At 30.6% G+C, this 14130-nt stretch overlaps 1 protein-coding gene across 1 annotated transcript; it reads left to right on the forward strand.

The window, feature by feature from the left end:
• Positions 1 to 211: 211 nt before the first annotated feature.
• Positions 212 to 9289, forward strand: LOC132718498 (ATP-binding cassette sub-family G member 8-like). The gene is made up of 8 exons (XM_060702196.1): positions 212 to 274; positions 516 to 696; positions 5140 to 5307; positions 5701 to 5929; positions 6928 to 7127; positions 7811 to 7887; positions 8067 to 8334; positions 8960 to 9289. Exons 1-8 carry the CDS (start codon positions 212 to 214, stop codon positions 9223 to 9225), a joined length of 1452 nt encoding a protein of 483 aa, XP_060558179.1. The 3' UTR covers positions 9226 to 9289.
• The last annotated feature ends 4841 nt before the right edge of the window (positions 9290 to 14130 follow it).

The raw sequence follows: 14130 nt of genomic DNA on the forward strand, positions 1-14130 counted from the left end.
GAGAAAATGAAAGGTTGGACTCAATCCAAAGCAAATGTATTTCTTGACAATATTAACAGTAATAAAGTTGATGATATGTTAAGAGAAATCGAAAGCTACGAAGAAATTGATAAAGATTTTATTAACTCTATTTTTCGAAACATTGAAAATACACTCCTTGTATCTGCAAAGAAAACATTTGGTATACAAAAAATGAAAACAAATATTTCAGATGGCTGTAGACAGCCTTGGTTTGATAATGATTGCAGAAATGCTAGAACGTTATATCATAGATGTAAGCGAAAATACCAATGGACAAAAAATGAACGTAACATGTCTGATTTATATAATTCTAGTAAAAATTATAAGTATATTATGAGAAAAAGTATTGTCAATTTTAAAAGGGAGCAGAGAAAGAAAATACGAAACATGAAAAACTCATCGCCTAAAGAATATTGGAATTATGTTAATAGTATAAGTAAGAAAAAACAAATGACTGATGTTGATGTTTCAGCATTTTATGATTCTATAGACAGCTTAATACAGATACAGTAGATGCAAATGACAACCCAGAAACAGATTTTCCAAATGTTAATTTTGATAATGGGCTTAATGATAGCATAACAATCTCTGAGATACAAAGAGCAATAGATAAACTTAAGAATGGCAAGGCGGCTGGTCTGGATCAAGTTACTAACGAATATATTAAGGGAAGCAGTACTTTACTTATACCACTTTATCACAAATTGTTAAACTGTATTCTTAACACTGGTTTTTTGCCAGATTCTTGGTTGACAGGATGTATTGTACCAATCTATAAAAAATAAGGTAGTATTGAAATGCCTGAAAACTATAGACCTATTACATTGCTTAGTTGTATAGGGAAATTATTCACAAGTATACTAAATGAAAGATTGACAAAATATTTAGAAAGTTATAATTTATTAAATTCAAACCAAGCTGGATTAAGGAAGCATCATTCAACTGTTGATAATATTTTTATTCTCCACATGTTAACAGATTACCTTAAACATAAGAAAACAAAACTTTTTTGTGCTTTTATTGACTTTCAAAAAGCCTTTGACTCTGTATGGAGAGCAGGCGTTTGGTGTAAACTTGTCAAATACAATATTTCTGGAAAAAATTTTAATGTAATAAAGAATATGTACAGTGAAATCAAGTCATGTGTATCTGTAAATGGCAAATTTTCAAATTTTTTTGGTTGTTATAGGGGCTTAAGACAAGGAGAAAATTTGTCACCGGTAATTTTGTCTCTGTACCTAAATGACTTAGAAAATTACATGTTATGTAATAACGATGTTTCAGTTATACTTGAAGATAATAACATTGAAATATTTTTGAAACTTGTTGTTTTGTTATATGCTGACGATACCATTCTTTTTGCTAAAACAGAACAAGATCTTATATCTGTGTTGAACACCTTTTCTAATTATTGTCATATCTGGATATTAAATATAAACTTTGATAAAACAAAAGTAATGGTATTTGGTGATAAAAGAAATAGAAACAGGAATATTACGGTAGATAATCAAGTTTTAGAGATCGTAGACACGTTTCAATATCTTGGTGTAGTTTTTTCTAAGAACAGACAATTTGCGGTTGCAAAGAAACATATTGTTGATCAAGCAAGACGGGCAATGTTTGGTTTATATAAGAAAATAAGAAATCTAGATTTACCTATTGATTGTCAGTTAAAGTTATTCGATCATACAATTGTACCAATTTTAACTTATGGGTGTGAAGTGTGGTGCTATGGTGACTTGTCGCTTATAGAAAAAGTGCATACAGATTTCCTTAAATATGTATTACGTGTTAAGAAAAGTACACCGCATGTTATGGTTTATGGCGAACTTGGGCGATTTCCATTATCAATTATTATTAAGAAACGAATTGCTGGTTATTGGTATGATTTAGTTAACAGTAATTCACTACAAAAATTATCGTTAAATATTTATAAGCTGGTATATGAAGATTTTGTAAGAAATGGTAAGGAGTACAAATGGTTATTGAATGTTAAGAGTATTTTTGACGAAACAGGTATGAGTTATATTTGGTTAAATCAGAAGTTTAGTGGTTCTAAATGCTTATTGTTAAAAACCATTGATATATGTGTAACCAATATGTACAAAAATGGCGTAGTGATGTCGACTCAATGCCAAAATGTTTAAATTATAGAACGTACAAAACTGATCATTGCTTTGAACCGTACCTTTGTTTACTGTCAGACAAATATTTAAAAACATTTGTTAATTTTCGATTGTGTAACAATCTCCTCCTTACAGAAAGAGAAAGGTGGTTAGGTATTGTTAGAAATGAAAGAAAATGTAGTCTTTGTAACTCAAATGATATAGGTGATGAATTCCATTACATTTTTTCATGTAGTTATTTTTGAAAATAAACGAAAACGACTTTTACCACAAATTAATCAACAAAACAAAAATATGTTTACGTTTAGAAAATTAATGAATGAAACAGATCCACAAAAATTGAGCAACTTAGTTAAATATGTTTATGTTATACTTGAATACTTTAAGAGCCCACCTGGCTAGTCACATTGTTTTTTGGGGTTTTTTTGTTGTTGTTTTTTTAAATCTATAAATATTTTTCTATTTTGCAAAATATAGCATGTACACAATGACATAGTTACATTGTATGGTATGAAATATTGTAGTTATAAATACTTTTTTAAAACTACTGTAGTTCATTTAATTTGTATACACAACCTGATTACACATTTATTAATTTTGTTTTTATATTATTGTACACCTCTTATCATATGTAAATATGCTGAGTGTATCAATAAAACTTGAAACTTGAAACATAATCACAAAATAAAATTACAAGAATTTAAAAACCTTTTTAATACACTTAAGGTAGAATTTCATTGTAAATCATAGTCAAAGATTTGAGATATGATTATTTATTCATATTAACATCATTATTGGTTATATATTGATAAAATAAAACCCGAAAGACACAGTTTGTAAATATTTATTACAATAAAATATGAAAAAGGTATACGCGCCGAGGTAAGCTATAATTAAAATTCCCGCGCTAAGTCGCGGTGGTGCTTGGGATAATCACTTGATACTGTAAATGGCAGCCATTTTACGATACGAATCCTCGGACAGTTTATCCTGCCGAAAAGATATGAAAAAATACTTGCAATTCAAAGTTTGCTGGCTACATAAAGATTATCGATTTACTCGTTGCATACTTTTTCTCTGCCTGAGTATAATAATATTGACGTGTTTTCATTGGCTTAAACCATCACGTTACCAATACACATGTAGGTGTGAACTAATTTCGTGTTCATTAAAATTATTCCGTTAATAGACACATAACAATCTTATTTACAAATGAATTGATAAAACAACAATCCCAGAAGCATTTAAGATAATAAAAATCATTGGAAAAAAATAAATGCATATAAATTGTAACTTTGTGTATGACAACTCAACCCCCTAAACAAAACATAATAGACTCAACCAAAACAAGCGCCTGCTTCTTCACCTAACTATGTAGTTGCATGACCATGATTAGCAATTTAGCAAACCAAATCTAAGAGATAAACCTATTGTAAAAATAATACTATGACCACAGCAGATTTCGTACAGAAAAGGAAGATCGCTAGGTCAAATTCTTACGTCAACTGAGGTCATTGAAAGGTTATTTTCTATTATCAGCACTGGAGGCAATGTTATTCACCAGACCAGATGACCATTTAAGCAAAATGTATATGACCTCAAAAAACATTTCTTCAAGTTTCATCAAAATATACCCAATAGTTAAAAGGAACATATCGTTTAAAAGTTGTTATTTTTAGCTCTAGTGGCAACCTTGGTCAGCAGACCAATATCATTTGAGCAATTTAATTGAGGACCTTCCAACGTCCATTCATTAATGTATATTTTCCTCAAAATCGATTAGATAGTTTAAAGAGTAAATGTTGTTGAAAGGATTTTTATCTCTGGCGGCCAGTTTGTCCATCAGTCCGAAACCATTTGAGCATATTCAAGATTATGTCTGTATGGGCTCATCAAAATGTATCCGAAAGTTAAGGAGGAGATGCGGTTTAAATGTTTATTATTTCTATTGTTTTAATCTCTTGCAGCCATTTTATTCGGTACATCAGTACAATTATAGCAAATTTAGTAAAGGACTACCCTATGATCGTTTCTATTCCATTTATATTCAGTTTTACCAAAATATTTCAGACGGCTAAAACACCTTTTTCCTTTTTTAACTCCGACGACCTGAAGAATTTGAGCAGTTATTAATATACGACTATCCAACAACATAAAGCGTTTGCGACCAGCATGGATCCAGACCAGCCTGCGAATCCACACAGTATGATCAAGATCCATGCTGTTCGCTTACAAACCATATTACAAGTAGATAAAGTGATAACGAACATCATGGATCCTGATCAGAGCGGCACATTTATTTGAAATCAGTTTAGTCGGATAACAAAACTATAACAATTCTCCAAATATGCATATCATCAGAATTAATCAAATTACATTACCACAGCTGCATTATGTATGAACAAATAATGAGTTCAGATTCCCTTGGAGATATCTGAAACTGTTACATAATTATATCTTTAAAGGATGTATTAGAGACTGATTTAGGCTAGAACTTGCCGGGGCATTTTACAGACTGATGGAAATGTCTGGTAGAGATTTTGTCTGATTGTAGAATATTACGTAATCAAATAATTTTATCGTCTGCTTCAATTGTACATAAGAACGATGATTTGAGTAATTTGGATAGCATGGCGTTTTGAATTTAGATATTGTCGAATAATGTAGTGTATGTTATATGTAATACATCAAGTTTAGTATCTAGTTCATAACTATATATCGGTATATTTATGTGTACGGGGAATCATTGCCTTCCGGGTTTCATTTTAATCAGGGGTCGTTTTTGTTAAGATATTCAGTTACATGTGTTTTTAGCGTTTGGAAAGCTGATTTTTATGTCATGTTTCATATTTAAGTCTCTTAAACATTTAACAATCAGTAGTACAGTTCACACATTTTTTGTTTGTTTAAATCATACATTTCTTATTTCATTTGATGATGTTTTATTTTAATGCTTTGACACAAAAAACTATGTTGATTATATTTATTACAGATCTGATATATTTTGATTACAGATCTGATATATTTGAATTGTTTGATATGGTGTTGGTCCTGTCAAAGGGAGAGATGGCGTACTACGGCCAGGCATCAAATATGGTCATTTACTTCAGTAATCTCGGACATCCTTGTCCAGAATTCACAAAACCATGTGACTTCTACGGTACATGTTTGTTTATAGATAAGTCAAATATATGTAATCATTTTATTTGCTATTGATATCTAAAACTGGTATTGGGATGAAGTTGATAAGTTGGATTGCTGATTTATACATACATTTTACATAAATAGATTAAATAGAATGATGCAACTCATTAAGTAATACACTAAACATGTTGGGTTTGTTTTCTTCAATTTATTTCATTTATAGATATCGAAAGGAAATATTACGGTTCGCCCTTTTTTGAGTTTTGCTTAAAATGGCAGATGACTTGATACATGTATATATTTATTTGGATCTGCATAATTATATAACAAAAGCTGTTTTAAACTCTTCTTCAAATAAAACGGGGGAGAGCATTACCACTTATTTTTCTATTTTAACATCTTTTCATAGTTGACCATGCCACGATCGACCCGACATCTGAGGAGTCCGAGGTTAACAGTACAAATATGGTTGAAACCTTAGTTAAAGCTTACAAAGACAGTCAGAAAGAACTAACTGGAAGTGGGTCAACTAGTAAAGATAAGGAAGAGAAAGATAAAGAGCAATGGCCTGTTCTGGCGATGTTCAGAAACCTAGAACATCAACCAGGACCGTTAAGACAGTTCTGGATACTTTACAGGTAATATAAAAAGTAAAAAAGGAATCCCTCAAATACGGATTTGAGGCGGATAAAATACTTAAGGCGAATTAATACAAAGAATGTCATTTCTAACATGTGTCTGCTTAGATAGTTAATGATATAAACATTAAATGCATATTAAGAAAATGTAAATAATTGTATTGCAATGCAAGAAATAATCGTTCTTTGAAATATCTTGTATAATATTATGCCCTGACATAATATACATGTATATAAAAAAAGGAAAACGGAATTCCTGAAGAACGCCCAGAATGGCACAGTTGTAAAATGTTGCAGACTAAGTTTGATAAAGCCTGATCATGGACGGTACTTACAGTACATGCTATCGTCCACGCTCCTCACACAGAATTCAATATTTGAACATGATGGTGAAATTGTGAATTGAGAAACATTCGCAGATCTGTTTGTAAGGAGGTTATCATGAAACCTTCAATGTCATACGTTCGTGCTATTGCATGAAAAGCGGCACATGGTCCCGTTTGGAGTAAAAAAATACATATTCCGAAAACGAATAAACAATGTGCGAAACTAAATAAAATGAAAAAGAGGTTTTATATATCAAAATCTATATATTATACATTATGTTATTTGAATGACACTTTTTTGAATTATGTATAATTCACCAAATGTGTTTTAGACATAACTAAGCTTTGAATGTCATCTTAGAAGCTAGGGGCATGAGAGATGTTGCACTTTTTCATTATACTTCATGCACAGACAGAATCAAACCGCATCTGCAATTTTTTTTCTTTGTTGATACTAAAGCTTCTGAGGGATCACTCTATTTTCCATTTTTTTAGAAAGCAATCTGTTTTCAAATATAGATTTAATGTTTTAAAGTTTGAATAGGTCAAAATGAAGCCGTATTTAGTTCCAACTTCAAGATCGTTTATTTTATACATATGTATATCATAACTAGTACATACAGAATAAGCATTTCAATATTTTATGTGTGTTTGTTTTTCTTTGGATTTTAGACGATCAACGAGGAATAATGTAGAAGATAACGGTTACCTGGCAACACATTTTATACAAACAGTTGCTATGTCAGTGGTTATGGGGTTTGTTTATTTCAATCTGGGCCTTGACCAATCATCAGTTAGGGACAGATTTGGGATGATGTATATCATTGGTGCCTTATATCCGTATATGGTCGTTTTAGACCTCATTGGACTGTGTAAGTTTCTAAACGAATTCTGCTTTTGTTGTTGTCTTTAATATTAAAAGCCTTTTTATTTCTTGAAATCAAATAAGCATATTTGGAACACTTTTGTGTTGTTTTTTATTCTTAATCAAATCAATTCAATCAAAAGCAAAAGGCTTGCAAACAAGTTTTATATATTTGTCTGTTATAATTGAATGCACAGTGAATATTTATATTTTATCGTGAATGTGTTAACATATGAACAGAGTAAAAAGTATAAAAGGTTTTATAAGATTTCTCTAAGACGACAAACAATATGCTGTTTTCTTAAGAAAGGACAAGATGTCTTAAAGACATGGCCACATTTGACAACAATCTCCGTGCCATATTTCAGTATCATTTATTTTTTTAAAAAGATGTTGAGTACTTTGCAATAATAAGAAACATAACTCAGTATTTGACAAGTATGATATTCTTTGTAGATTAGTTTACCTTGAATAAAAAACTCAGCCATTTTAGTTTCATCTACGTATATTGGCCAGCTCCCTTGAATAACTAAGATACTGGTGTCATATGAGGAAACATGTTCTTACAGCTGTGTATGGTCTTTTGGTTGAGATAAAACCATAAACCATAACTGCTAGGACAACTCTTTCATTGACTGTTTTGTGTTGTTTTTTTTTAATTTACTATAATATGTTATTTCGCTTTTGTAGACCATAAAGAGCGGTCTTTTCTATACTTTGAACTAGAGGACCGACTGTATGGAGTCACGCCGTATTATTTTGCAAAGGTATATTTGACGTTTTACTCCACATTTTTATTTATTGTTTTCTTTGTATAACAATAAGAAAAGTTAAATGACTACATTATTAAAACATTTGTTCTTTTTTGTTCTCTTTTTTTTGTGTTTAATACACAAAGCTTTATATAGCTAATTTTAAATTCATTAAATTTCATTTTATTTTTCAGATATTTAGCGAGTTACAATTCCATTCATTCTTTGTGGCGGTGTATGCAGTTCCGGTGTACTTTATAGCGGGGCTAAAGTTGAATGTTGAAGACTTTTTGACAGTGTTTGCGATATTATTCCTTCTTGTATACTGTAGTAGAACATTAGCCATGTTTTCTGCAGCAGTCATGCCAACATTCCAACTTGGTTGTTTCTTTGCACAAACTTTCTTTTCAATGTATATTATGTCGGCAGGGTTCTTTATCAATTTGGATAATATATTTGATGGTAAGTTTACATTTTATTTCATGAGATTAAACATTAGGAAACTATCTAATTCGTTTGGTATTACAGTGACATTATGACCATCTAAATGTTTATAGTGAGTGAACAGGTGGAAGTCAAAATAAATTTAAATTTTACCACAATTCCATTCAATTTTATATTTTACTTCACATGAATGATAAATAACTCATATGGCCCAAGGAAATTTCTAAAAATATCCGTCAGAACCTACCTGTAATTTTTAGTTTTAAAAAAAGTACGGCTTGGTTTTTATATTTTAGGCAGATTATATTTTATTGCACACATTTTACAATATAAACCGTTGGTCAACATCCATTGTAACAATCAATGTTTTAAAATATATAGTCAGTTCAGCTCAACTTGCCAATAAAATAATGAGCATAATATCACTTTAAAGGTCATTGTTTGATTTGTATTTCTTTTGTCACTATTTCCTTGTAAAATATAAAACAGAAAGCATGTGACAAGTCTATAAAGAAGTGTTCCGGGGAAAAGAATGGGACAAATTGACGTTTTACTTTATTTTATTTTTTTATTTGTCTAATTTGTATTATTTGAAACGAATAGTGTATCCCTTGAATCTTAAAATTTCTTTTTTTTATTTCAGGTTTGAAATGGGTGTCGTCAGTGTCCTATCTAAAATGGGGCTTTCAAGCATTATGTAAAGTACAAATTCAAAGTTTGGAATTCAACTGTGATGACGCCATTCCGGGGTCATGTATAAGAAACGGCACGATGGCGTTAGAAAGTTACTCTCTGCAAGGGAATTCCGTGTGGGAGGCGTGTGTAGTGATGGGATCTTCATGTGTTATATACTTGATCCTTTTCTTTATAGGAATGAGGTTTGTACCTCAAAAACCCCATGAAATGTAGTACAATTTCAAGAATGGATATCCTATACGAGGTTTCGACAAAAGAGGTTCTTAAAACACTTATATAAGAATGGATTTTTATGGGTCAACTTATGATATAACGAAGTTGTCGCTCAATGTTATTGTTGCAGTATTAAGAGAGTTCGAACGGAAAAAATTTTGCTTTCTTACATATCGGTTGATGCCTAACAAAATCGTCTTTCCATGTTTTTTCTGTGAAATCGAAAGTAGTCATTTTCTTTGTATCAATCGTTTCCTTAGAATCGTTGTCGCTCTGAGCTTTTACATCTTCCAAAGACAAGTTTTGAACAAGTTGTTTTTCCATCTGATTTATGTGATTTTTAAAAAATTTTCTTAAACTTTAATGTACGTTGCTATGTCTAAAACATGTGTTTAGGCAACAATAGAATAAATGACAGAGTACGGTAGACACGGCATAAATACACAATGAGTCGGCCCGATGAATTTTCGCCCTATATATCTTAAAGTATATCCATCATATCTAAGGCTTTATTTTGGACATCGCATATCCGGTACAGGAATTTGATGGAACAATATTTTACAAAATGATAATAAATTAGCCCTTTGACAATCTTCTGTACCTTTTAAATTATATAATATCATTATAAAATAATCAAAATAAAAAATGGGGTGTATTCAAGGATTAAACTCAATAACATATAATAAAACTTTCATGTTATATCTCTGTCACGGACACTGCTATGTTAACAACGAACTGTTTCCTATATATTTTAGTTTAGAATAATATACGTAGTTAGTGCGCATATATTTATGTTGTTCATAAACCCATAACATGGTGTCATAACTGGAAAAAATAATTGTAAAAGACGGAATATTATTTTAAAAAGTATATAATTCCTAAGGAAAGAATATTATATATAAAAAGGACAAAATAATAATTCCAAATGAGGGAATATTGTAAAAAGGGTAATAATCATTCTTAAAAAAGGACAGAATATTTTTTAAAAGAAATAACAAAACAATAATTTCTTATTGATGGAATATGAGAATCTACATATGAGATAAATAACATTTCCTTAAGTGTTGTACTAATAAAAAGTTCATCATGAATATAAGTAGTATCTTGAAACCTCAAATGGACTGGACATCAACCAATCTTGTCGAAAAATTTATAAAATTTCAAGAGAACTGTGAGTTACAGTTGAGTTTACACTAAAGGTTACACAAAGTGCACACCGCCTCCGTGGTCGAGGGGTTAGAATCGATGACTTCTAATCCAGCTACCTCTCTGGCGTGGGTTCGATACCCGGGAGATGCTTTGGTAGTTTAGCACGGAGGAAGGTAGTCTATTACTGGTGAAACTCTCCAGGAACGATGGTTAGGAAACTACCCGCCTATATGACTGAAATACTGTTTGGAAAAGGCGTAAAATAAAATAAACAGACAAAAAATACACAAAGTGCACTAGATGTGCACTCTAAGTGCGCTTCAATGTGCACTTGACGTGCACATTGAAGTGCACTAGACCCATCATATGTATTTAAGCAGTTGCCTTTTGTTTTAATAAATAACAATTAGACTTTTATAAAACAAAAAAGAAAACAAAGGTAGAGATATCTGAATAATATTTTTTCCATATAATCTATTTGAAGTTGTGAATATTAAATGTTGTAAAATATAGAGTAAAGTAACAAAACAATCATTTTATAAATTTATCAATGTTCACTGGTGTGGGTATTGATATGTAATTAATTGTTATAATGTTATAATAAGTAAATATAATTAATTATAACTTTGATATTGAGAAGTGTATAAATAAACCAAATTAATTAATATTTTAGATGATTCTTTTGTATGATAATCAGGTAAAACTTATTGTTACTTGTTATGCAATCGTCTAATAGACCAAGGGTCACCCTCTCTGGCCTTTCTGGTCTTATGATCTAGTGCATTACAAGTGCACACCGTATTAGGTAGTGAGTCATGCTTAGGCTTTCAGCTCATAGAATTCACACATTCTGTACAAATTGATCAAGATAATACATGTATAAATGAAGAGGCATTTCTTACTAAACTGTCACTTTTGAGGGATTACGCCTAGGTATTTGATGACGTAGGGTTACTCTTTTTTTGGGGGAATGTTGTTCACACGCCCGAAGTTGCTTAACAAGATAAAGTGAAACAAGAACTTTTACGAATGGAAAAATTACGGGTAATGGCTAACTGACTGGTGTTATAATTAAGTCGTTGCTGAAAAAAGTAATGCTGATATACGTCTTTGTTTAGATCCTCGTTCGCTTAACATCACACATCTTACCCGCTCAAAAAACTTGATGATGTATTGCATAAGTTTGGTAATGCAAAGTATTTCACTTAATTTCATACTGGTGAATAAAATTATCTGATGAGTCTTCATACTAAACCGCATTTAACAGACCTTTTGATGTATTTAGGTACCTTTGTTGTCCATAAGGCTTAAACGTATCAAGTGATTTTGTTGTTCGTGCCCTTGTAGAGGCACTGATGAGTCCCAAAGGGGTAGCTACAGTTGTTGGTGATATTTGTGTATGGGGTTCCACGAGGGAAAGTCATGATCGAAATATTGTAGATGTCCTTCGTTTCGATTCCAGAAAGCTGGAAGTAGGTCCCACCGATATAAGTTACTTTGGTCATGTGTTCAAAGCAGAAGGCTTAAAAGACGATCCCGCCAAAATGGAAGCTATTAAGGATTTGAGACCACCCACATCTAGAAGTGAACTACAGGTGGTATTATATCTTTTGAACATTCAGAACAATAAGGTCTCTATGCTTTGACCAGAGGCTGTTTGTTATCAGTAGGAAAATGGTTTAAGTGTTTGTTTTCTTACAAAAACCAACTTCTTTCTATGTCGTATTTGTTAAAGTAATGATATTTCCTATTTTTTTAATTTTTTTTTGGACTTTGTTACTTACAGGTGTTGTTTTAGATGTGTTTGTTAGTTTCTTTCCTTATACTTACTTTCCATAAGTCAATGCAAATGTCAATGCAATTGTAAAAATGTATTTATTTTTATAATAGGTTTTATGAATGATTTCATGTTTGTTTGAAACCATTCATGGTATGTATGGGTTAATTTTTTTTTCATTTAAAGTTTTCTTAAATTATTTGAATATAATTTATCTTATATTGATCAAAGTGCTTATCAGTAAATTCAGTTTACAACAATATTGAAATGTTTGATATATGGTCACGTTACATGCATGGTAACTGTCAACATGACAATTTATGGAAAAGTTTAATAAAATACTAGTACGTAGTTTATCAATGATTAGATATACAACGAATTTATCAATATCATGTCACAAGAACATCGGCGATATAACTGCTTTACAAAGTTCAAAATATATACTGGATAAAATAATAACAGCAAAAATATATCTCAGACAAAACTTGTCTATATGAAGAACTTATAATTGTTGTTGTATACCTCACCTTGAACTCAAAAACAGTCACTATGATGTAATGAATATCACGTGACATATTTTCATCGTAATGCTATGTTATTTCAACATACATATCTTTTTATCATTCCGTTTTGTTGAAATATTTTCTATTTATATTGATATGTGCAGGCACATATTTGCTTTTAATTTTAAACTCACATTTTAGAATACAAAATATGTATACATTTCTCACATGTGTACGCTTGTAGTTGTTTTTGAAATAATAGTTTCATATTCCCATATATTAATTAATTATTACTGTTCACAGAATGATACGAGTGTTCATACATGTTTAAAAATAAGTACGATTTGAAATCAATTCATTATTTTGTAATGCAAATTTTACAAATTAGCTTTCTCTTGAATTGTTTCGAGGTATATTCCTATCTTATAAAATTACATAGATTAATTTATGTTAAAAATGTAACTGTGTTTTTTCACATACATTGTTTTTTACAAACTAATTAACTTCATTTTTGTCTGATTGAATTTGTTGAAACATTGTTGATGAAATAAATTGTTGATCAATCAGTGAAGTGAGTGGTCTTTTCTCATGCAGTTTTGTGTGATCATGAGTCACTGTTCACTGTGGGATATGGTATTAATAAGATATAGTTATTGAACAATTTTGTCCCCTTTTTAAGTTCACGTTTTCTGAAAATGGGTCTTTATTTTGAATTATCAAACAAGAGAATAGGAATACTGTTTTGTTCCTAAACGTTTATTTTAATCTTTGATAATGTACATTGTATATATTCTGTACTTTATATACAAGTACTCATTACACTAATTGGAAACTAAAAGGAAAAGACACAATATTCTCAGAAACGAATAAATGTTTACTTCTTTAGAAAGGGCAAACGAGAATTTTATAGCGTTTAAAAACTGTTTTAGAGCATGGTGTTAAATTAATGTTACCGACTCAATTTACATTTTTTTGTCATCAAAAGTAGCAAAATGTAAACATTGTAGTATTTTAATTTCTATGCAAAATACTAAGTCACTATAACTGTACAATTGCCATAAAGCAAGAGAAAAATGTTCAGGTAATTAGCCTGATGAGAAACCTTTAAGAAATTAAAAATATCATCAAGTGAAAAGATTTTGAGACATAAAAATAAAAGCATTTCTGGGGCATAATTGGCATTGCTTCATCTATAACATTCTTTTAACAGATTAACACACATTAAGCCTTATAAAAATCAGCACTATTTGTTTCAACATTAACTCGTTATAAAGGTCATATAAAATCTATGTATTGAAGTCGTATATAGCTATATTTTGAAAAGTGTTATACTTATAGTTTATCATGTAAAATTTGGTGTACATAAACCAAATGATTAATAAACAACACGTTTAAAAATAAAGCACACAAGCGACCAACGACACACACAAAAGACATCATCTTGCAAATGTCACATTATCGCAGTGACTCCTCAAA

Source organism: Ruditapes philippinarum, unplaced genomic scaffold (assembly GCF_026571515.1).
Source record: "Ruditapes philippinarum isolate M1 unplaced genomic scaffold, ASM2657151v2 ctg386_1_1_1_1, whole genome shotgun sequence".
Taxonomy (NCBI): Eukaryota; Metazoa; Mollusca; class Bivalvia; order Venerida; family Veneridae; genus Ruditapes; species Ruditapes philippinarum.